The sequence below is a fragment of the Ovis canadensis genome, chromosome 6 (genome assembly GCF_042477335.2).
Source record: "Ovis canadensis isolate MfBH-ARS-UI-01 breed Bighorn chromosome 6, ARS-UI_OviCan_v2, whole genome shotgun sequence".
NCBI lineage: Eukaryota > Metazoa > Chordata > Mammalia > Artiodactyla > Bovidae > Ovis > Ovis canadensis.
The window spans coordinates 121,219,686-121,245,668 of record NC_091250.1 but is presented as its reverse complement, the minus strand read 5'-3'; the positions used below and the strand labels follow the sequence as shown (position 1 = coordinate 121,245,668).

The following is a 25,983-nucleotide window of genomic DNA, read 5'->3' as shown; positions in this document are numbered from 1 at the left end:
GAGCCCATTCTAGAAGTGCTTTTGGAGGTCGCAATCAAAATGCTTTTCTTTTTAAAAATCAACCTAACAAAAACCCTCAGGGAAGCAAGAGTTCTCATCTCTCCAAATGGCATTTTTATGTGTCTGGCACGATCTCTTCATTTGCTCAGCAGTAATGCATTCAGTGAGACACTGCCCCATCCTCTCTGCATGCTTCAGAACATATATGGCACGTACAGAGCTGCAAACACGTGTGCGCCTCAGGGGACACTGCTGTGGGGCTGTGGTGACTTTAAGGATGTGGGATATGGCTACACTTACCCTGGCTGGAGGAGCCCCATTCTGCTCTGCAGGTTTTCTTTTACTGTCAAACTGATCTTCCCCATTAAAACCCGGAGTTAGTATACAGTGAGGACGAAAACCTCACAAGGAATATAAGGCAAAGAACAGTCACCAAAATCATGATCTAAAAAACAGACACTTACCTATAAGCATTAATATAATCTTTTCTATGTTCCAGAAGAAAATCTCTCAGCTTGCCAATGTGTGAAATCTGTCATAGAAAGAAAGCAAAAGGTTTATATGGATAAATATGTTACACTCATATGCAACAAATTTTAAATTAGTAGAGAGAGAGAGTGGCATGCTCTCTCTTCAAGTCTTCAAAGGATTCTGAAGCTCCAAACCGGACACTTCTGATTTTAGACTCCTGTATAATCACTGACTTGTCAAAGTCACCCACATTCCTGGGCCTAGGTCTCCTGCTTAAATCACAGATCGCAACAATTAAAGGAAGAAGGAAAGAACCAACAGCAGTGAAGAGGTGACTCGAAGGGACTTTGAGATTCTATGAGATAATGCATATGTCTAGTAACTGCACAGCATATGCTTAATAAAGGCCAGTTCCCTTCCTTCAGCATTTTCTACCTAAAATTTTATAGACAAACATTCCTTCTTCCAAGTGTTCTAGGGGATGGATTCTAAGGCTGGAGCTATTAAGTTTATAAACAGGGTCCATGCAGAGCAGCAGAATTAAACAGAAGATTCGGGAGCAGTGACATATCCCTACACAGCACATCTCCATCTTCTCCACTTCTGTGGATGAACAAGAGAGGACACAAAAGCACAGGGGACTGAACTCCTGATGGCTCATTTCTCGTGCGAAAGCCCCTACCATGTGTCAGGTGCTATGTGTGGAAGGAGGGATTAAGAAACAAAACAACAAGAGGTAGGAAGAAGACTGGGAACATGGTCGACATGGACAACAGCGCTTCCAGGAGAGAATGATTAGCTAAGCTGGGGGCCTGCGAGGTTCTGTGACCACAGCTCACGCTTGCTTCCTCCTAATGCCCTTTGTATTTATTCCAAACACACTCAGCCCCAGTCTCAAAGGATCTGCTGAACTTTCATCTTTTGCATGAAAGTTTTTCTGTCAAGGCCAACTCAGGCCAATTTTCACTTCACTCTGAACTTAAAAGCATGTCTGCATCCCACCCACTGGGCACTCAGCTACACACAGCCACATCCACTGGCTTCACTTTTGCGCACATGCCTCTCTCAGGGGTTAGGAACCATGTGAGGAGGGGGCTGCCCAGCTTCTCCCACAGCCCCACGCACAACATGGAGCCCGGCATAGGGTCAGTCAGTACTTGCAGACAGAGTAAACGTCTAAATACAAAAACAGTATTTACCACTAAAGAAACATTCAGCAATTGTCTGGGGATAGGTCAGTCGGGGTTCAGTTACATTTCCCAGGGTCTAGACTAAGAAAAAATACGGTTCAGAAAAGCACCCTCAGGCATCTTAAGAGCATGAATTAAAGAAAAAAATGAACTGTGGCCACATATTCATTTATTTACCAGATTACAAAGATTACTGAGACTGTTCGGCAACCCCGGCTCCATAAGGAACCTCCACACACACACACACATGACCTCCTTCTTCCCCAGTGGCCCGTTGAGGGCACTGACGTCACTGTGCTTACAACCAGGCTGGGAATGTGAAGCTTGCAGAGGCTACGTGACTCGCCCACAGTTACATGGTTAGTGTCTGGTGGGGGTTGGAGGCAAGCTCAGGACTCTCGAGTTCATTTGGCCTGTCTTCCACTAAACCACAGCTGCCTGCTTCATCCTCTTATTCCAATTTTCCACTTACGCTGCATTTTAAAATCTGACTTTTAAGACTGTTGGGAAAAAAAAATTTAGATCTGCAAACTAGGTGCTTACTATACCACATATGAGATATAATCAAATTAACTCTCCTGTTTAATATGCTTCAGTGGTTCCGAGCATCAGGGTCAGAGTCCTTGATGCTAGGAAGATTTAAGGGCAGGAGGAGAAGGGGGCGACAGAGGATGAAATGATTGGATGGCATCACTGACTCAATGGACAGGAGTTTGAGCAAACTCTGGGAGATACTGAAGGAGAGGGAAGCCTGGCATGCTGCAGTCCACAGGGTCACAAAGACTTGGACACGACTGAGCAACTGAACGACAACAACAAAGAACAATGGTTCCCATTCCCTTCCCCAACCCCTGTCTACAAGGGGCCAGGCAAGCAGTGAGAGTAAGGCAGTGGGAGCAGAGGGGACAGGGCACTCCGGAGGCGTGAATTCTGGTTATGGAACACCCTGCAGTCAAAGGAAGCATCTCTCCCAGACGACTTGCCAGAGAGCAGCTAATTGTCATCTCTGCGCCTAATCAGCGGGGTCAAGCCCAAGCCCCAAACGCAGCACTCGAGGCCCTTCACAGTGCAGCTCCAGAAGTCCCGAGGGGCCTCAGTCCTGCCACGCTCCCCACCGACCACAAAGACCACAATGACTCCTTACCGATTAGCCTCCCTTCACCAGAGCGCCACAAGCTCCTAGAGGGTAAAGGGTCCTCCCCTTCCCCCAGAGCCTGTCAGGCACAAAAACTTTCACTGCCTGTTGAATAGATAGTGGGCACTGAATAATGCAGGCTTCCCACGTGGCTCAGTGGTAAAGAACCCACCTGCCAATGCAGGAGACGCAAGAGATGCAGGTTGGATTCCTGGGTCTGGAAGATCCCCTGGAGGAAGAAATGGCAACCCACTGCGGTATTCTTGCCTGAAAAAGCCTATGGACAGAGGATGGGCCCCAGTCTCATGGGATCACAAAGAGCTGGGCATGACTAAGTGATTAAGCACACATGCACTGAATAATACCCTAAGGATTATACCTACTGTGGTAGGCAAGGGAATGCTATACACCCTCCTCCCAAAGATGTCCAAGTCTTATCCCCAGAACCTGTGAATTTATTATGTTACATGGCAAAGGGGAATCACTGTGGCAAGAAGGTAATAAGATGCTCATCAGCTGAGCTTAAAATAGGGAGATTACCCTGGATTTACGCTGGAGTATCCGGGGAGGTCCATGAATGGAGAATAAGGAAGCAGAAGAGAGAGTCAGAACGATGCAACGCGAGGACTCGATCCAACACTGCTGGCTTTCAAGACAGAGGAAGGGAGCCCAGGGATGAACGCCACGTCTGCATGCTGGAAAAGGCAACTTAGTGGGACCTCCCCTAGCGGCTCCAGAAGAGAACAGAACCCTGCCCACACCTTGATCTCAACCTAGGGAGTCCCATTGTGGACTTCAGACCCACAGAACAAGAACACAATACATTTTTGTCATTTTAAGCCACTAAATTGATGGTAACTTGTTACAGCAGCAACAAGAAACTAACATACTGTGTCTCAGTTTGGGCTGCTATAACAAAACACCACAGGTTGGGTAGCTTACACAACCAACGCCTATTTCTCTTGGTTCTGGAGGCGGGCAGGTCCTGGCCAACGTGGCGGCATATCTGGGGCCTGGGGAGGGCTCTCACCCTAATTTTAGACAGCTGCCTTCTTGACGAGTCGTCACGTGGTGGTCTCGAATCTCTTCCTCTAAGGACACCAATCCCATTCAAGGGGGCCCCGCCCTCATGATCTAATTAGGCACCGAAGGCCTCACCTCCATACCATCCCGTTGGCTATCAGGGCTTCAATTCTGGGATGACACAAACATTCAGTCATAGTGTATCTGACATAGCAGAAAGCCTTATATGAAACAGCCTTTTTTTTTTTTTTAAAGGAGTCATAATGTTTTCAATAAAGCTTTAAACGTCCAAGGGAATCCACTGCACAGTCTAGACACAGAAGCTCCCCTCTTTAAGTTCCCCCTCCCGCATCTTTAGCTAGGTTCAGTCTGCCAGGGTGGAATGGTGTGTGGGGGTGAGTGCCAAGAACAAGAAGCCCCTCAGAAAACTTGATTACAAGAAGTTTCACTTAAAGTATAACAAATGTGATCCCTATTTCTTATGATACCTGGGATTTGCTTGAATATAACATGGATGGACAGTAACACCTGAAAGAGGATCAGTCACGAGTTGACAGCTGAGTGGGGGTAGGGGCGGACTCCTTATAAATACTGTCTACTTCAATACACACTTGATAGCTTTCTTAACGAAACATTATTTTTTAAAATTTCCCATTTTTCGCTCTCTTTTAACATGTTTGGTGATTCTGAAGTACAGATTTTCTGCTGCCAAACTAGTAATAACCCATACTTGAACAAGCAACCCAAGCCACCTCAGATCTCTAGCTAGTTTATTTCTAAATAGACTTTAGCAAGTTTTTGCTTAAAATTCCACTTAAGACGATCAATACCACTTAAAAAAAAAAACAAACACCCTACCAACCCCAAAACCTTCACCAAGAGTTTACTATGTGCCAGGCTCTATTCCAAGATCTCTGCATGAAATGCGTTAGCTCATGGAACTCTCCCAGCAATCCCGAGATGAGTAACATCATCACACCTGTTTTAACAGATAAGGAAACTGAGTCAGAGAGCTGGTAAGTAATCTGCTCAGGGACACATGGGGTGAAGCCTGGATGGAACCCAGTATTCTAAGTTATCAGACTGGAGTTCTTAATGTATGCACAGATTCTTGGCAGGTGGCAAGTTCAGTTTTTCAGCATAGTAGTCACGAAGGGGGATGCTTGGGAATTCAGAAAAACACCCAGCGAGCAACATCAGGCTGTTTCTTCATGCATCTGTATTCAACAGTGCGCTGCACATCTGACGTCACCCCACAGTGATGGGCACTTACAGAGCGCCCGCTGTGTGTGCCAGGAAGCTAGCGAAATGCTTGCTTCGTGCTGGCATTGGCTCCCCAAAACCAATCGGATGAATTAGACGTTGCCCCCATTTCTATTTTATAAACATGGAAACTGAGGCCCACGTGAGCTAACAGGCTAATAAGGGGCAGGACTGGCATGGATCACAGGTCTATATGACTCAAAGGCTAAGTTATTTATGTCATCAAAAGGTCAATGAACTGTTACTACTTATCTTATTTAATTTTGGCTTTTTTTTTCACAGAAATATAAACTGGGTTTCATGTGAGAGTTATTTATAGACACTGATTTTTAAAATGTTTTCAACTATAGTGGATACAGAAAGCTCTACAAGAGAGATTTTTTTGAATGTTTCCACACAGAGCACTCATTTTAAAAGTCACTCAAAGTGGGAACATGCACATATATATCCAAAGCGACTGTTTTCCCCACTGAAGTCTCCTCCTCCAAGCCCATCTGTTATTCCCAGTGTTGTCAACACAGGAGGCTTGGAATTGCTAAGTACTGTCGGGATGCTGGGAGGAAGGCCCACAGATGTGTGCCAGGAACCAGGACGGTCATAGAGACTGGTGGTGCCACGGTAACTGTTCACCCTGAGTACCAACCATCAAACTGCCATCAAAACAAGGTTTAAACAAGGAATGAAGGCAACCTCCAGGGCTGGGTCTCTTCCCCCTGTCTGAGTTCATCTACCTCCACCCATAGTGCAGGGCAGGATATCAGCAGAGGAGCAGACTCCTGGCAAAAGACTGTGGAGTTTGGGTGGAGCAGGGCAGACAGCAGAGAAATGGGTAAGAAATCCAGGGAGTTGGCTGAGCTTCTTGGGTCTCATCTCTGCTCAGTCTCTGCTACTTCCTCTGAAAGGGACACTGATGCCCGCCTCGTTAGGCTTTGAGGGACCCCAGCTGGATGAACTTCCTCTTCTGTTTCTCAACCCCTCCCTCCCATTTCCGAGGGACGAGGACTGGCTGGGGTAGGGTCTGGAGAGGGCAGGGAGCAGGCTCCGCTCGCTCTCGCAGCCAGGCAGCAGAGGGTGTCTGCTCCAGCTCCACCCACATCTGGCCACAAAGCTACAGCCTGGTTCTCCGTTTGGCTTTTTCACGTTCTGACTGCTTATTTCTTTCAGGTAGCTCCAAAACTTGCTGGGGGAAAATGGGTGTTTTTAATAAAATCCCTAAACTCTTAACCTTTGCCAACTGAAATTTTGAGCAAGTTGCTTAATCTCTCTGAGCTTTACTACAAAGGGAGGGCAATAAACATGCTTCTTTAAAAGCAGAAGCAGCAGCACGAGTTGACAGAGAACTCTCATTACGTGCATGCTGTGTGGCAGGCACCAGCCGAACGCTGTCTGTCCACCAGCGCATTTGTTCGCTCCTCCTGATAACCTCTTGGGACAGGTTTCGCTATAATCCCACTTCACAGATGAGAAGACACTGAAGTAACGCATTTCATATAAATGGTTCAAAATAAACGGGGGACTGTGATGCCCAACCCAAGGACCTGTGTGCTTTCAGCCTCTACAAGTCCACCCATGAAGACAGCCCTACCGTCCCATCCAAGCACAGGGCATCTCTGAGGGCCGCTTTCATCACAGGGCACACAGAACGTTTTGAGATCAAAAGTACTCAACGCTGAGATGCCCTGTTCAGGTCAAACGCAATGTCAACAGCTACGGGTCAGTGCAGAGCCAACAGCCACCCTCCAAGGCCTGCTGGGATCTGGCTTCTCCACAAAGCTGATACTCAACCAAGCAATTGTTTAAACTCCATTCTAAAATGACAGGCATTCATCTGGCCCATCCTTTTCTTTCTCTGAAGATAAATCAAGTTCATTCTTAAGTGACTGAATTTTAATAAGGCTCATTTCAAAAGTCATGAAGACATTGGACTTCCCCACACAGCACATCTACCATACACACAGAGTGATTATAAAACAGTAGCCAGTGGTCCCAGTGCATCTGACAGGGAAAAACATGCTCACATTACCTGATATCACACATAAAGCTTTTACCAGGAGAGACCAAGCAACAGTTAGAACTGGACATGGAACAACAGACTGGTTCCAAATAGGAAAAGGAGTACGTCAAGGCTGTATATTTTCACCTTGCTTATTTAACTTCTATGCAGAGTACATCCTGAGAAACGCTGGGCTGGAATAAGCACAAGCTGGAATCAAGATTGCCGGGAGAAATATCAATCACCTCAGATATGCAGATGACACCACCCTTATGGCAGAAAGTGAAGAGGAACTAAAAAAGCCTCTTGATGAAAGTGAAAGAGGAGAGTGAAAAAGTTGGCTTACAGCTCAACATTCAGAAAACGAAGATCATGGCATCTGGTCCCATCACTTCATGGCAAATAGATGGGGAAACAGTGGAAACAGTGTCAGACTTTATTTTTTGGGGCTCCAAGATCACTGCAGATGGTGACTGCAGCCATGAAATTAAAAGACGCTTACTCCTTGGAAGAAAAGTTATGACCAACCTAGATAGGATATTCAAAAGCAGAGACATTACTTTGCCAACAAAGGTCCGTCTAGTCAAGGCTATGGTTTTTCCAGTGGTCATGTATGGATGTGAGAGTTGGACTGTGAAGGAAGCTGTTCAGTTCAGTTCAGTTGCTCAGTCATGTTTGATTCTTTGCAACCCCATGAATCACAGCAAGCCAGGCCTCCCTGTCCATCACCAACTCCCAGAGTTCTCTCAGACTCAACGTCCATCGAGTCAGTGATGCCATCCAGCCATCTCATCTTCTGTCATCCCCTTCTCCTCCTGCGCCCAATCCCCCCCAGCATCAGAGTCTTTTCCAATGAGTCAACTCTTTGCATGAGGCGGCCAAAGTACTAGAGTTTCAGCTTTAGCATCATTCCTTCCAATGAACACCCAGGACTGATTTCCTTTAGGATGAACTGGTTGGATCTCTTTGCAGTCCAAGGGACTCTCAAGAGTCTTCTCCAATACCACAGTTCAAAAGCATCAATTCTTCGGTGCTCAGCTTTCTTCACAGTCCAACTCTCACATCCATACATGACCACTGGAAAAACCATAGCCTTGACTAGACGGACCTTCGTTGGCAAAGTAATGTCTCTGCTTTTCAACATGCTATCTAGGTTGGTCATAACTTTTCTTCCAAGGAGTCAGCGTCTTTTAATTTCATGGCTGCAGTCACCATCTGCAGTGATTTTGGAGCCCCCAAAAAACAAAGTCTGACACTGTTTCCACTGTTTCCCCATCTATTTGCCATGAAGTGATGGGACCAGATGCCATGATCTTCGTTTTCTGAATGTTGAGCTGTAAGCCAACTTTTTCACTCTCCTCTTTCACTTTCATCAAGAGGTTTTTTTAGTTTCTCTTCACTTTCTGCCATAAGGGTGGTGTCATCTGCATATCTGAGGTTATTGATATTTCTCCCAGCAATCTTGATTCCAGCTTGTGTTTCTTCCAGCCCAGCGTTTCTCACGATGTACTCTGCATATAAGTTAAATAAGTAGGGTGACAATATACAGCCTTGACATATTCCTTTTTCTATTTGGAACCAGTCTGTTGTTTCATGTCCAGTTCTAACTGTTGCTTCCTGACCTGCATATAGGTTTCTCAAGAGGCAGGTCAGGTGGTCTGGTATTCCGATCTCTTTCAGAATTTTCCACAGTTTATTGTGATCCACACAGTCAAAGGCTTTGGCATAGTCAATAAAGCAGAAATAGAAGTTTTTCTGGAACTCTCTTGCTTTTTCGATGATTCAGCAGATGTTGGCAATTTGATCTCTGGTTCCTCTGCCTTTTCTAAAACCAGCTTGAACATCTGGAAGTTCACGGTTCACGTATTGCTGAAGCCTGGCTTGGAGATTTTTGAGCATTACTTTTGTAGCGAGTGAGATGAATGCAGTTGTGCGGCAGTTTGAGCATTATTTGGCATTGCCTTTCTTTGGGATTGGAATGAGAACTGACTTTTTTCAGTCCTGAGGCCACTGCTGAGTTTTCCAAATTTGCTGGCATATTGAGTGCAGCACTTTCACAACATCATCTTTCAGGATTTGAAATAGCTCAACTGGAATTCCATCACTTCCACTAGCTTTGTTCGTAGTGATGCTTTCTAAGGCCCACTTGACTTCACATTCCAGGATGTCTGACTCTAGGTGAGTGATCACACCATCATGATTATCTTGGTCGTGAAGATCTTTTTTGTAGAGTTCTTCTGTGTATTCTTGCCACCTCTTCTTAATATCTTCTGCTTCTGTTAGGTCCATAGCGTTTCTGGAAGAAAGCCGAGCAGCGAAGAATTGATGCTTTTGAACTGTGGTGTTGGAGAAGACTCTTGAGAGTCCCTTGGACTGCAAGGAGATCCAACCAGTCCATTCTGAAGGAGATCAGCCCTGGGATTTCTTTGGAGGGAATGATGCTAAAGCTGAAACTCCAGTACTTTGGCCACCTCATACGAAGAGTTGACTCATTGGAAAAGACTCTGATGCTGGGAGGGATTGGGGGCAGGAGGAGAAGGGGACGACTGAGGATGAGATGGCTGGATGGCATCACTGACTCGATGGACGTTGAGTCTGAGAGAACTCTGGGAGTTGGGATGGACAGGGAGGCCTGGCGTGCTGCAATTCATGGGGTTGCAGTCGGACACGAGTGAGCAACTGAACTGAACCAAACAAAAACACCCCAATATGTGCAGCCTTGAGACCGGCTCCCGCGGGTGAATGTGTTCTATTGACATGGACTCGGCTCCGGGGACTCAACCCCATGGTTGGTTGCCCACAAGCATGCCGGTGAATGGGGTTGGAAAACCAAGGTTGCCCTCAGCATGTACTTATGTAAAATATGTAAAATGCAGACTTAAAGCTGTATCCATACAGAGAGAGGCATCTAAAAGACTGCTCATCAAAATATTGATGGTTGGGTGGTAAGATTTAGAGACTGTGCTTTTTCCTATTTATAAGACCTTTTCATACCTTAACATCTTTCTACAATTTGTATGTATAATCCTTGTATCCGACAGAAAAGTATTTTTAAACAAAAATGTAAATCTTCCTACATCCTTCCCTGACTAAGAGTGTATACGGACCCCTGAGACCCCTACAGGACCAAGTCCAGTTCTGTGAGCCCAGGGCATCACCGACTCGATGAACATGAGTTTGAGCAAGCTCCGGGAGTCGGTGATGGACAGGGAAGCCTGGCGTGCTGCAGTACATGGGGTCGCAAAGAGTCAGATACAACTGAGTAACTGAACTGAACTGATGAAGGGCCCACCAGTGTCCCTGTCCCTCCTGACTTCTCGGGGTTCAGAGCCCTCTCCGATCCTCCCAATCCCGGTTTCCTGACTCACTCCTACTCTGCTCATGGGGTATACCTCCCAGAAGTCTTCTCTGCCATTTTAGGCCAGGCTAACAACCCCTTGCAAGCACAACCCTCTTTCAGTGATGTCAGCCTCTTGTTTTGAAATGTTTTCATGTCTCTCTGACACAAGCTGCTCAGGCATAAGCTTAGCCCAAAGCAGCTCTTAAAAGACGACTTAGTGCTCCTAATGCAGGAAGTGGGCCACATTTTGCATCACCCACTAGATGGCAACACCCAAGTCTTGCAGGAGTAGAAATATTAGGAACTCTCAGAAATAGCAGTCTGGTCTTTTTGTCCCCAAGGGCTTTACAATATTCTCTGGTTCTGTACTTCTGATCTGGAATTAAAGGATTATTAAAGGTTAATTGCGTTGCTCAGGCTGAAGCTGAAATGACATTGTTTTGAAATAGACATGTGCACTTGGACAAGACTAAGGTTTTATTTTTTTTATTTTTTTTTAATTTTTATTTTTACTTTATTTTACTTTACAATACTGTACTGGTTTTGCCAAGACTAAGGTTTTAAAACACTGCGTTCCCAGCAGGATGGACACACAGGCAGCTCCCAGGCATGGCTGCCATCTGCCACCCCCAGCTTTGCTTACGTGTGTCACCCAGAGCACAGACCTGGGTGATTTGTGAATCACCCAGAGCAAGGTAAGACTGTAAAACAAAAAACTCTGGTATAAAATGGAAGACGACTGCATGTTCACAGTAGGGGCAGTTCGGAGCAGTCACCGGTGTCTTTGGCAGATCACAGCAGCGGTTGGACTTGCACACGCCTCCCCGCCCCCCGCAACCCCCATGATAGGAATTCTCTGCTGGCACTCACAACACGTCCAACAAAGACCTGATTGAGTAGGAAACACTGAGTACCCATTTGCATAATGTGCCTCTGCAAGAAACAGCCATTGTTCAAGATTAAAGAGACTCCAGTACGGCCTCTGGCATATTGTAAAAAGGTCCATGTAACACAGAATCATTATTTTTTTTTAGTTCAATCAGTGGACACAGCTTACTGTTCAGTTTAAGTAGGCAGCCAAAGGCACAGTCGGAACAACCGCCGCTGTATAAATGTTTGCCAACCACTGATAAGCTGACATGACTTTTCACAGGGGTCATGTTCCCAAGTCTGATTTGGAGGCCCGCTAAACTAAATTCCGAATCCACTCTCTCAGTCATGATTGCAAAGGGCCTCAACACCAATTACGGCGGAAGGTTCAGAACGGCTCGCAGCTCTGGAGTGCGATGACCCCACTGAAGTCACAGTGGGCGCTGTCTGAGTCCTTGTGCTAGGGAAGTTCCCCGTGACCAGTCACCCACAAAAGAGCCTGGCACAGCCACAGGCATTCCTTTGGCTTTGGGGTCACAGCAGGGAGGGTGTTAAGGGATTACACGTATGAACTGTGCCTTCTCGCTTTGTCTCCTTTCAGCAATTGTTTAGTCATAAGCTGAGCCTCCTCCCATCGCTCCCTCCCTAATTCCTACTGCTGGAGGCCGCCCTTCAGCGGGCACAGGGCCTGCCGTGGGCAGCCCTGCTCTCCAGTCCTCGCATGAGCCCCTCCTGGAAGCACAGTCCTGCCAGAATCTCTTCCTAAACCTCTGACAACTCTGTGTCACCTTCTTTCCTTGCCTCCTCCCACCTCTGCAAACCTCTGAAACTTCAGGAATCTCAGCCCTGACCCACTCCTCCTACCCATAACTTAATGTACCATCTACAGAAAACTTGTCCACTGGCCCCCTGCTTCACTCCTGTGTCCTGAGGGTGAATTCAACTGTCCACTGTGTGTCCCACAGGTGTCTTAAAAGCCACATGTCCCAAAGCCTGAGTCATCCAACCACTCTCACTCACCCCCCTCTCCCTGCCATGCTGACTTACTAGGTGTGACTTATAGGGAGAACTTCCAGGGGTCCCTGTCCCTGCAAAGAAAAAGAGCCTCTCTCTTCTGATTCCCAAGTTAGAGAACCCCAGAGCATGCGGACTCTCTTTTTCACTCCACAAATGAAACTGGTCAGCCAGGCCTGTCCACTCCACTGGTTGAACAGCTGCCAGAGGAATGGGCACCCACGGACCAGCTTCTCCTCCTGTTTACCCATGTCCACCCAGGAGTCCAGACCCTCAAGAAAGAGCAAAAACCTAACCTGTTCTCAACCTTTTCCTCTTCAATCCTTCTGCCACAGCTTTCTCTTTCCATCTCATGGTCTTCATGCTCAGACTTTAACCTCAGGGCTTCCCTTGTAGCTCAGTTGGTAAAAAATCTGCCTACAATGCAGGAGAATGGGTTCGATTCCTAGATTGGGAAGATCCCCTGGAGAAGGAAATGGCAACCCACGCCAGTACTCTTGCCTGGAGAATCCCATGGACTGTAGCCTGCCAGGCTCCTCCGTCCATGGGATCGCAAGAGTTGGACATGACATAAGTGACTAAACCACCAACCACCACCACCACCAAACACATTCTCTGGCTCCCCCAAATGGCACTGGGGTTGCTTCGCTGGAGCACAACCTCCGTTCCCAAAGCTGGGTCCACTCCCGGCCTATCTGACTCTCCTGTTTGCTCACTGACGCTGAGTATAACCCTGCTCCACGTGCATGGAGGGAGCCCCTGCATCTTCCAGACCCTGGACTCCACTTCATAGGACACAGTTCTTTTTCACTCTGCTCGAGTGCAGCTGTTGTGTGGCCCCTGTGAGGAGGGTCTTCTCACTTCTGTAAGCTACATGTCTTCAATCCCTTCCGGAATTCTTCACATGAAATGCACTTGTGGCTGCTGGTCATACTTATTAGTTTCTGAATGCAGGAATTTATTGGCCTCAAAAAATCAAATGTGGTTCCGAGAATGGACTCAATGCTCCTTTCAACAGGAGGTGGAGAGCAGGCAGAACTTTCAGCTACACTCTTTCAGCCTCTGGGCTTCTAGTAATGCCACCTAAGAGGGTGTTCAGGCTTCCCAGGGGGGCCCAGTGGTAAAGAACCCGCCTGCCAATGCAGGAGACATAAGAGACACGGGTTCGATCCCTGGATTGGGAAGACCCCTTGGAGGAGGGTATGACAACCCACTCCAGTATTCTTGCCTAGAGAATCCCATGGACAGAGGAGCCTGGCGGGCTACAGTCCATGGCGTCACAAAGAGTCGGACGTGACTGAGCGACTGAGGAAGGCACAGCAGCAAGAGGGTGTTCACTTTCAAGTCACTGAGTCAAACTGACTTACCATCGACTACAATTATTTTTTTCATGAAGACCTATGTCTTCACTATATTCATATTCCCCCCTTAGCCTCTTGCCATTTGCCATTCTGATCATTCTGCCTCTAAAGACATCTGTTAACTAAAAATTATCAGTTTAAAAAATAGAATGAATATTGGGCTGAAAAAGAAGCATAGAGTTACAGACCCCTCCCAGTGGACAGCCAGCTTAATGAGCCACAGACATCCCTGCAATCCAAATAATCAGTCCATTAAAAAAAATGTTTCCTTGGGACTTCCCTGGTGGCTCAGCGGTTAAGACTCTGAGCGTCCACTGCAGGTGATGTAGGTCTGATCCCTGCTCAGGGAACTAAGATCCCACATGCTGTGTGGCACAGCCAAAAGTAAATAAACAAATAACAACATTGTAAATCAACTATACTCCAATAAAATTAAAAAAAATTAAAAAAAAGTTCATCCACAAAAGCAACACAGTGAGATCTGCTAACTACCCTGTGAAATCAGGTCTCCTCGCCTGCAATGATTCAAAAGTGCACAAGACTGGGGGGCTGGGGGGGTAGGGGTCGTGCTTCGGGAATGTACTGGTTCACTATCACTCCTTTCTTTCCTGTGGGCTTGGAAACCTTCCTTTTATTTGTTTTCAGTGAACAGATTAAGAGCAGGTACGGGGCAAGCACATCAAGGAGGGAGGTAATGAGGCAGAAGGGAGGGGAGGTGGGTGGACAGACAGGGAGTTCTGACCCGGGGCCGGCGTGGCTTTGCACTGCTTTTCAGACCCCAACCCAAGCCCAGCTGGTCTGGAGGCTGTGTGCAGAGCGTGTGTGTGGAGAGGGCACGTATCTTGTCTCTCTCCACACTCTCTCCGCGGGGTAGTGCAAAGCATGAACTCCAGAGTCACAGAGACCTGTGTTCAGATCCCGGCGCCATCCCTGATTACTGCAACTCATTTAACTTCTCTGAGCTTTAACCTCTGATTTGTAAACTTGAGACGGTAACTCTGAAGGTGACTACAAGTCTTCAGTGAAACGCTGACAGTCTGACACTGTATCTGGCACAGGACAGGTGCTCAGGGAGTCGAGTGCCCCGACTCCCCTTCATCACTGTCTGGATCTTACCCATGAGGCCAGGTCTTCCTGGATGGGGGGCTGTCCTGGGGCAGCAGATGGAAAGGTAGATGGAGGGACCTGGGCTGTGCTAAAGGGCTGTGACCTTTAAGGTCATTCACAAGATCATAGTGCTGAGGAAAGCAGAGAGCTACGGAGTCAGACAAAGAAAAGAAACTGGATTTGGCACAAATCCAGCACACGTGGAGGACAGGTGGTGGCAACACTAGGTAATATTTATTGACTGCTTACTTACTACATGCCAGGCACTGTTCTAGGAGCTTTATGTATATCTAACAATGAAGGCAGGAGGAGAAGGGGACGACAGAGGATGAGGTGGTTGGATGGCATCACCAACTCAATGGACATGAGTTTGCACAAGCTCCAGGAACTGGTGATGGACAGGGAGGCCTGGCGTGCTGCAGTCCATGGGGTTGCAAAGAGTCAGACACAACTGACCGACTGAACTGAGCTTATTTAACTCTCCTGATGACCATATGAGACAGGTACTGTTACTACCCTCTATGAAAAGAAGCTGAGGCCCAGAGGGGTTATTTCACTGCCAAAGGCCCCACAGTGAGCCTATGACTTATCACTATCTGGACCCAGAGGGTCTGGCTGCGGAGCCCAACTTAAACTGCCACGGTGGCAACAGGAGGCCCCCACGGGTACCGAGGTCAAAAGCAGAGAGTGGAGAGAGGAGTGGCAGGGACCCCCTGATGCAGGTTCAACCCCAGGGCGGTGGGGCACCTGGAAGGTCTTTCTCGAAAGCAGCTTGGAAACAAGTCCCGCCCTTCCTCAGGCACAACCAGCTCCTATAAAGGGCTGGCCGTGGACAAGCACTCTTTGCTTGTCCTTGGTACTTGTGCCTCCAAAGTGGAGTGCACCTCATGGCGGCCTAACTTCTGAGCACAGGGTGAACCTCATACACACCCACCCACACCCACAATCTACACAGCATTTACAAAGCCCACCCTGAATCCCAACATAGGCTCTTACACTAAGTTCAAGACTGCTCGTTCCGCCAGAGCTGGAACAGGTGCTGTCTCTTCAGCTGTGCATCAGAGGATGTGGCTGGTTTGAGTTTTTAAGAGCCACAGTGAGAGCAAAAATGCTTCTTCTTAGATGCTAGACTCACAGGCAGGACTCTTGTTGCAAAAGGCCCCAGGAAACCACAGAGGAGAGAGCAGCAATGCCCTCCCACCCTCACTGGGGCTTGCACGTGCAGAATGGACAACAGGCACTGGTGAAATCGTCTCTTCCCTGCCAAGCACACGGAGCTAACTCCTGCCAGTTCGGTATCTGTGATATGCGCCTTGAGGTTGCGGGCAGCTCCATCATCCCACCCATTCTCCTCTGCATCTTCTCTCTGCTCTGTGATCAAAGAAATTAACTGCGGCCCCAGAGCTCACCTCCATGGCTGAAGAGGGAGCCTCCAACTGCACATCGCTGGACCAGGTCTTGACGCACTGGCCTTGAGTGTGAGGGAGGGTCCCCCTCCTCCCTTCCATCCACCTATCAAACACTAACTGGGAAGTCAGTACTCTACTTAAAATTTACCTACCACCTCTCTGACCTTGACAAGTAATAAACAATGCGTGGGTGCTCAGTTGCTAAGTAGTCTCCAACTCTTTGCAACACCATGGACTGTAGCCCACCAGGGTCCTCTGTCCATGAGGTGGGTTGCCATGCCCTCCTCCAGAGGATCTTCCCAACCAAGAGATTGAACCCAGTCTCCCACATTGCAGGTGGATTCTTTACTGTCTGAGCTGCCAGGGAAGCCCAGGAATACTGGAGTGGGTTCAGTTCAGTTCAGTCACTCAGTCAAGTCCTACTCTTTGCAACCGCATGGACTGCAGCATGCCAGGCTTCCCTGCCCATCACCAACTCTCGGAGTTGCTCAAACTCATGTCCATCGAGTCGGTGATGCCATCCAACCATCTCATCCTCTGTTATCCCCTTCTCCTCCTGCCTTCAATGCTTCCCAGCATCAGGGTCTTTTCCAATGAGTCAGTTCTTCGCACCAGGTGGCCAAAGTATTGGAGCTTTAGCATCAGTCCTTCCAATGAGTATTCAGGGTTGATCTCCTTTAAAATTGGCTGGTTTGATCTCCTTGCTATCCAAGGGACTCTCAAGAGTCTTCTCTAACACCACAGTTCAAAAGCATCAATTCTTCGGCACTCAGCTTTCTTTATGGTCCAACTCTCACATCCATACAGGACTACTGGAAAAACCATAGCTTTGACCAGACAGGCCTTTGTCGGCAAAGTAATGTCTCTGAGTTTTAACATGCTGTCTAGGTTGGTCATAGCTTTTCTTCCAAGGAGCAAGTGTCTTTTAATTTCATGGCTGCAGTCATCACCTGCAGTGATTTTGGAGCCCAAGAAAATAAAGTCTGTCATTGTTTCCATTGTTTATCTATCTATTTGCCATGAAGTGATGAGACTGGATGCTATGATCTTAGTTTTATGAATGTTGAGCTTCAAGCCAGCTTTTTCACTCTCCTCTTTCACTTTCATCAAGAGGCTCTTTAGTTCCTCTTTATTTTTTGCCACAAGGTTGGTGCAATCTCTGTTTGTTTCCAACTGGAGTGGGTAGCCTAATCCCTTCTCCAGGGGAATCTTCCTGACCCAGGAATCGAACTGGGGTCTCCTGCATCGCAGGCGGATTCTTTACCCGCTAAGCTACCAGGGAAGCCCGGGAGGCCCTTACATAGTACTTAGTACATGCCAAGAAGAGCCCCAGGGCTTTGTCCAGATGACTCCATTCATCCCCGGTACAGCCCTCCAGGGGAGGCACCATCATTAGTTCCCTTTATGGGAGGGAGGCTCACCGACTGGCTCAAGGTTTCTTTAGCAGGCGACAGTGCAGGATCTGAAGCCAGGGGCTCTACGCCAGAGCCCGAACTCCTAATGTTTCCTTGCTCTTATTGTTCTTCAGAACTTTGACAAGATGAGTGAAGGGGAAAATGGTCCATCTATATTTGAGTTCCTCAAATTAAAATCTCAACTCTATCTTTAACATTCCAATTTGAGTTTCATTTTATAGGAGGGAGTTATAGTATCTTTCATTTCATAAGTGGGCTTCCAGAAAGAATTGTGAATTTCAAAGGTACAGGTCTCGCTTTCAGGGGGCATAGATGCCTTTGAGACACTAACCAAAGCTACGTATCTGATCTGTTCCCTTAAGAAAATGAATTTTCCCACAGATGCAAAAGAAAACTTCCTGCCCACTGTTCTGAGCTTCAGAGGCTCTTGGCTCACTGGAGCTCAGGTTAAAATGTAATTCAACAAACAAATAGACAAACACAGGAGGGCACAACTTTTCTGTAAACCTTCTGTGCATAAGAAAGCGCTTCTAGCTGGACACCTGGGGGCAGCTGCCGCCTTCCGTCAGCAGACTCTGTCTGCATGGTGGTAACAGTAACCCGGGAAGGGTGGGGGCGGCAGGGGAGTGAGGCCTGCAGGCATCAGGGAGAGACCGAGTGTACTGTCATAACCACACACACGCTGTCTGCCTTACAGCATGGAGCAAAGGCAAGATGGAAGAGAAGAACCGACTGAGCACGGCCACCGTCGGATGAATCGCCATCATCATCAGTGTTTACCGTTGACTATGCTGTTGCATGGACGATCTCATCTAATTCTCCTAACACGTGAGAAAACAGAAACTGAAGCACAGAGCGGTTAAGCAACTTGCTCAAGGTCACACAGCGAGCACGCTGAAAAGCCAAGGTCCGTTACTTCAAAACAGGTTCCACAACCTGTGATCTATGTCTCCAAGCTTAGGCTTTTCGAGCAAAAAAAAATGTGAGCTGAACATCCAAACCAAGGAAGAGTTACCAGCATCTTTCGACAACCTCCCACACACCGAGCTCATTAAAAGAAAAGCCATCGGTTTTATTTATCAGCTCCTCCAAAAGTCCTTGTTACATATCTTTTAAATTCTTCTTCCAGTCACAGCAGAAAATACCAAGCAAATAAACACATTGATACCCCATCGTAGTACATGCCACATCTCAGGAATATGTTCCCTCTCTTCTGTTGTAAAGAATTAAAAGAATTATGTTGTATTTGTTTCAGATTCCCAAAGTCTGGCAAGGATCCTAACTCAACAAGTGTCTGTAGAACAAGTGAGGCATTTTATTACGAATTTGTCATTCTGAAATAAACATTAAGGAAGGAACAGCTGCATCTCAAACAGGTGGTTATGACGGATTAAAAAGTGTTTTTTTTCAACACAGATTTTTCTCACACTGATTTTACAGATGTGTTAGTACACTCTGAAGGCACACACTCTCTGTAACAGACAGGCCATGAATTAGGAGCCAGCTGATAATCAGCAGCAACTCCTCTCCTCCTGCTGCTGCTGCTAAGTCACTTCAGTCGTGTCCGACTCTGTGCGACCCCATAGACGGCAGCCCACCAGGCTCCCCAGTCCCTGGGATTCTCCAGGCAAGAACACTGGAGTGGGTTGCCATTTCCTTCTCCAATGCATGAAAGTGAAAAGTGAAAGTGAAGTCACTCAGTCGTGTCCAACCCTCAGCGACCCCATGAACTGTAGCCCCCAGGCTCCTCCGTCCATGGGAGTTTCCAGGCAAGAGTACTGGAGTGGGTGCCATCACCTTCTCCCCTCTCCTCCTAAGGTGAACCAATTCTATCCAACCAGTTCCAGCCAAAGGGAGACTCCTATCACTAAGGTTAAACACATACACTCCAAAACACAAACTCTCCAAAGACTGACTGCTGCCCTAGTGACATTTTTTAAAAAATGATCTTTATTTCATAAAAACATCAACTATGAGGAGGGACTATGTTTGTGACGATGGCAAAGATTAGCACGTACACCTACACGTGTAGGGAACCACAAATAAAACCGACATGTCACAGCTTCTCCCAATGTCATTCTCCTGGGATCCTTGCCCTGGGTAGAAATTATGAGCTGGGAACAACATAAAACCTCACTTATTTGCAAACCAAGGTCAAGAGTCACGTCAACACAGACTCGCTCTCTAAACTCTGTACCCAGAGCAGCAAGTGCACGTCCCGTCCACTAGGTGGTGCTCTCTACCACACTGTGCCTCACAAACAATACCGTATATCAAAATGACAACAGCCTGGCTTTAAGATGATTTGTCTCTTGAGGATATACATTTGGTTTAAGTTTCCACTGCAACGTTAAAGTTCTTAAGATAGGTCATGCAGATCAATTGCTCCTGTAATCTGAAACTCAAAAGAGCAAGTAATATCTAAACAAGGGGAGGGGGCAGCCCTGAGCTTATAAGGTTCTCTAAAAGCCAGGAGACAGTCAGCCTGGCTACCTCTAATCTCATCATCAAAACTGTTACCTTGTCCAGTTTCTGCTTCACATCAGCAGAGAGAAGAGTGAAATCAACTGTGGGCGGTACAAAGGGAAAACATACATTCAACTTCCATACTGCTTGATAGATGCCAATAATTTACACTCAACAGAAAACACTGCTTGATAACATTTGAACCCGCAAAGTGTAAGTGCTTTGCTCTATTAAAACACATTCCTCTCCCCCCATCCCCCGCTTTATTAGTGAAAACAAAAGCAAAGGAATCGATGTGCGTTTTATCACGAAGCTCTGGGAAAGACAGCTTGGTAACAAGATACACAACGTTGCCTCCAATGTCATCTTTCAACTGAGTGATGGGAATAAAATGCAGAGCATGCCGGCCTCGAGCAATAACACAAGTGTTCAAATTCCAAGCAAAACCCAGGGCCTGTTTCATCATTCCCAGTCCTGCCCAAAATATAGATTCTTTCCCCTCATTATGGTCCTCTTTGGAGTCAATAAGGCATAAAACTGAAAGTGAAAAAAAGGCAAAAATATTATTTCAAGGAATAAGATACAAAACATTCTAACAATCTCTTTGCTTGAAAAAAAAGAAAGTAAAATTGAGTTGTTTTCAGGATTTAAAAGAACTGTAGCAAATTAGCTAACTGCTAAGTTTTATAAAATGGGGACGAGCCTGATAAAAATTGATTAAACTTACATGTTCAAAATAGCAGAAAATATGTAAGTTTCTAACATTGGGCTGGCCAAAAAGTTCATTAAGGTTTTTCCATAACGTGTTATGGAAAAATTTGAATGAATTTTTTTGCCAACTCAATACAACATTTGCTAGAGAAAAATCTGTGTGTAATAATAACTAGAAAAATAATGGTTAGATCTTGAGCTGTATATATAGATCTTGATTTTGAGAATCAAATTATACCTTTTCAGTCTACTTTTAAGATTTATTTACTGTTTTATACTCAGACACCTAAATATTTAAAAGCTATACTTGAATTTTACATTGAGAACTCAGTTGAAAGCTTTAAAAGTAAAACAAGTATACATAATTTAAATTCCTTTTAAACAGTTTTTCAGATCATTAGGTAAAGCATTTGAAACACTATGCAGAAAGAATTTTCCATTCTTATCCTAGCAACAAGTTTCAGTTAAAATCACATATCAATTTGTAAGCAATAAAATTGTCATCAAAATGTAATACTAACCATTCCCCACCCAAACACATATACTTTTAAGGGATATATATAGCAGTGCATCAAAGAAAGGAAAGCAAAAATGTCTATATATAATAGGTGCTAAAGTGATATCTTTTTACACTTATTGTACCATTACATTAAAAAACGGACAAATTTCCCCAAGAATTCGTATGAACTAAAAAATATTATAAAATGCCAATATGCAATTGTGAAGTTAATGTGATGACAATGAAATTTAAATCAAATCTTAGACTAAGGTTTTTAAATTTTATTTGTATTTATACTGCATATTGTGATATATCTCAATAATTAAAAGAACTAAGACATTTTTCCGCCTTTCAAAATTAGGAATCGTAGTATATACTAAAATTTAATGCTTCTTTTGTAAAAATTAGTTTAAATTTTCCTGGCAACTACGTATGCACTTTGTGTTTTAAACAAAAATACATATGTAGGTTTGGTGCCCATAATTGGAGGGGGACATTTTGGGGACTCAAACAATCAGTATGGCTCTTAAAAAAGAAAAAAAAAACCCAAGATTTCATACAGATTGAAGAATTCATATTTAGGCCTTATTTTCAATTATAGCCAAAGTCTTTATTCTAGAGCACATAATAACCACCCTTCTCCCTGAAAATGAGTTTTCAGAGACAACATTATTAAATGTTACATCTGACTTTAATAGAGTTTCCCAATTTGCTTTTGCATGTTTATTATCAAACTCCAATCATGACTTTCCCAAACTTATTTATACTTTCACACAAACTTCCAAAGTTTTCCAAACTTAAATAAAAGCCCACAAGAACTGTGGGAAATGTTTTGCTTGAAAGATAAAAGGAAGTTGGTTCAAATGTACATTTGCAATAATCAATGTTTACTCTCATTGCTCAAACATTCAGCTTACGGCCCTTTCAATATCTGCATTCAACTTATTTTTTTTGTCTCGTTAAAAAAAGTGGGGGAGGGAAAGTAGTTTTCTTTCCTCTTATTTTGCTCTCAAAATATAAAGTCATTTAATGCAAAGCATTCCTGAATCAGGCACGTTTTATACTAAAAGCATATCTAGTCCCAACAGCATTCATATTACATATGAAACACTATTTCTCTCAAAACTTGTCTGAATATTTTATAAGCCTAATTTCACCTTTCTTAATAAAGTGAAGACATTTTACTATGTAAAACCTTAAAATTTTTAGTAAATGAAAATACCAAAAGAGCGGATACTATAATACTAAAGTAGAAGGAAGATAAGTATTAATTCATTTACTTGGAAAGGTGAAGGGTTTTTCTTTAAGTGTTCCTACTATAGATTTTGCACTATATTTATTAAAATAGGACAAATCTTTAACCTGGGAACAATTTACCAGTTAACATTATCTGCTGAAAGAGGAAGTATACTTTGGATAAGTAAAACACTGGAAACTATTTGTGCTGCCCTGTTTAAAGTTGCTTAGAAAACTGGGCTATATACTTTTAAAAATAATCATTAAAAAGAGCTTAAAGAGTAACTGTGATACAGTTAATCCACAAGCCAACTGAAGCCACCTAATTCTAGAGACAGAAGTCTGTCTTTCAAGGGGGATCTAAGACACCCATCCATGTGATGAAACCATACACACTTCCTAATAGAATGAACATATTTTAAAGTCTGTATGACCGGCAATAGAAAAGTTTTGGGTTTTTTTTAACCATTAAAAAAAAAAAATCCAGACAAGAGAATCTGGTTTTGAAGTATGTCACACCTCAGTTCCCCAACCACGAATCCAAGTTCATTTTTTAAAATGAGGTCTATTTCCTGTAATTTTAGATATTTTAGAGCACAATTATTTTACATTTTTATGATGCCTTTGGGGTATCATTACAAATATTTTTATATGTTTAAACTTAGGAAAGTAAAATTAAGTAATAGCTTCTCTTAAAGGGAGCTGTCAACTCTCTCCTAAACAAAAATCTTTGTTTTAAAGCAATCTAGAGATTTATATCCCCAGTAACCATAGAAATTAATCTTAAGCTTTAGGAAAAAAAACTGCATAAAATGCTCTTTAATTAAAATCAGAGCTCTGCTCTTAGAAATAAGGACCCTCTTTTAAAAGGAAAGAACTTTCCACAGAGTAGAATTGTTTTTACTCAAGGTGGCACTCTTTGTGATAAATTAATCAAACATGTTTAACTGACTCATGAATCCGTGTGCACAGAAAGTTAAACACTTTGTTGGAAAGGAAAGGATTTGCTGAAAACTTTTAGCTAAGAAGAGAAAATGAAACACACAGGATCCAAACAGTATTTGCAGATTATCTAAGTGTGAGCAGGAAAAGAGACAGCAGAGCAAAAGAATTTAACAATAACAATTAGGAGAATCACTCAGAACGGAACTCAACTTTGTTTTCATAAGGAAACTGAAAGTATCATTTATGGTGCCTTAATATGAAGATCCATCAACACATCATAACTCAAATTTCACTCTTGTGAGCACGATCACTTTCTATCTCACATGTGCTAAAATAGAGACGCGTTCTGAATTCTGCTTATCACACAAGACTGAGAAGTTTCTTTCAGTTTTAGAAACCAGTCAGGGCTGCCTCGGGGAGTCGGCAACGCTCTTCCGTGCACTTTCTTCCTGAGTGGTCTGAAAGAATGCGTGCGTTTGAGGATGGGAAAGGCAAACTCCTCAAACATTTTTAAAACATCAGAGTCTTCAAGGCTTATGAAATTCAGGTTTTGATGAAGGCTGTGCACAACCAAATCTGATTAACTTTCATGAGATTTACATTTTATAGCTTCGGGTTTTTCTCTGTATAATGAATCATTTTAAAAGCTAAGCCACATTGTTTCCATTACATTTTTAAAAATCCACCCATTTGGACTTTTCTAAAAAAGAAGACAAAGACAAAAAAGGATCAGAGCTTCATATAGAATCAGGAAACAAAGATAACAATTATCATGTCAAAAAACAAACATTAAGTATTTGTAAAGTGCTCATACAGTAGTATATTGTAAATCCTAAGTAAAGTCCAAACTACAAATGTTTCTGCTTTTAGACAACCGAAGTCTTTGAAGGGGCCTGAAATAGGTATTTTTCTGCATGAGTTTTGGCACTGCTAAGAATGCTAAACATTTATCACCATCTTCTCTAAGCAAACCCACTTTTTGGAAAAGTCACAGGCATCTCCTCCCCCCACTGTCCACGGCTAATTTCAGGGTCCTACAAAGAAAAACTTTCCCAAGCATTTAAGGGAATCAAGACCTCTTGGCGTATGTAGTAAGCTGCAAAACAGGGCAGAAAATGAGGAAATGTAAATGATTTGACACCACAGTGTGCTCACCTTGGTTGTTCCAAAAACTATCCCAACAACAACAACAAATGTGTTTTTGCAGGAGGTGGAGGGGGAGATGACAGGAGTCAAGAATTTGAGTTCAGATACTAGAAAATGACACATCTTATTATCTTCCTGTCTTCACTACAGGCTGGATACTTCCCTAGCAATTACATCCCAACTTAAACAAGACATATTATATGTCAGCGAGCTGAAGGACTTTTAATTCAATCTGTAATAATCAACATTAATAGAAATCTAAAACATCTATTCTAAGGCATCAATAGGAGATGATATTTATAATGGTTTAAACATTATATCAAAGCATGATGCCATTTTTTTTTTCATGATGCCATTTTGAAGCTTTTACAACCTGATGTTGAGTAAAAACAAAATACCAACATTCTACCAAGCATAGTTGGAATAACTTCATTCCCCTCCAATATCAACCTTATACATGCAAGAACTGATGAAAGATAAAAGAGCCCCATTTTCCTGGAAAACAGAGGAAGTGGAAAGAGGTTCATGGGCTTTCAGCCATTTGCTATTTGTATATTTTTAACTCTTCTCCTTCTTGTTCAAAAACATCAAGGTAAATACATACTCTTTCCTTGTACCCCCTTAACCCCGTACATGGTGGCTTGTTTAGGACTTTATCCAACAGGCAAAGCCTTCCGCTGGAGTCAGGCGCTGGAGGCCCAGGGAGTTGCTTTGAGGGGTCCGTAACATACACAAGAGTGCACTGAGGTGACCGTGCAAACACTAGGAAGCAGAGGCGATGCCAGTCACAGCGGTAAGACAGCGTCTGGACTGCATCTGGGCTCACAGTGTGCCCCTGGCCCAGTCCTTTCTTTATGCTCCCATTTCCTCACTTGTATTTCAAATTAAGGGGCTGCATTCCCTGATCCCGAAGGTCTATTTGAGCTCCAAAAACTTCATGACTTCTTGCATCTGACTGAAAGCTGAACAGCACATTTTCAAGTGATTTTTCCTATTCAAACTGTGCTTACTTTACAAAGAAATAATTCAGCATTTATTTCTGATTTCCTACTACAGGGCTTCCCTAGTGGCTCAGATGGTAAAGAATCTGCCTGCAACGTGGGAGACCTGGGTTCGATCCCTGGGTTGGGAAGATCCCCTGGAGGAGCGCATGACAACCCACTCCAGTCTTCTTGCCTGGAGAATCCCATGGACACAGGAGTCTGGTGGGCTACAGTCCATGGGGTCGCCAAGAGTCGGACACAGCTGAGCGACTAAGCGCAGCACAGCACTACAGGACAGAGCAATTCCATATTTTCACATATCTCATTTCATCTTTACAGAAGTCTTCTGACAGTATCACCTTTACAATTTTAGAGGTAAAAAAACTGAGGCTCTGATATACTAGAG

The 25,983-nt window shown here is 44.5% G+C and overlaps 1 protein-coding gene across 2 annotated transcripts in view; it reads right to left on the bottom strand.

Moving 5' to 3' along the window:
- The window catches only part of STX18 (syntaxin 18), a 119,205-nt gene that overhangs the window by 44,366 nt on the left and 48,856 nt on the right, over positions 1-25,983 (bottom strand). For both annotated transcript variants that reach the window (XM_069593242.1, XM_069593243.1), the window contains exon 2: positions 465-532. In XM_069593242.1, the coding sequence (XP_069449343.1) occupies positions 465-532 (68 nt within the window). The remainder of the gene's footprint in view (positions 1-464; positions 533-25,983) is intronic.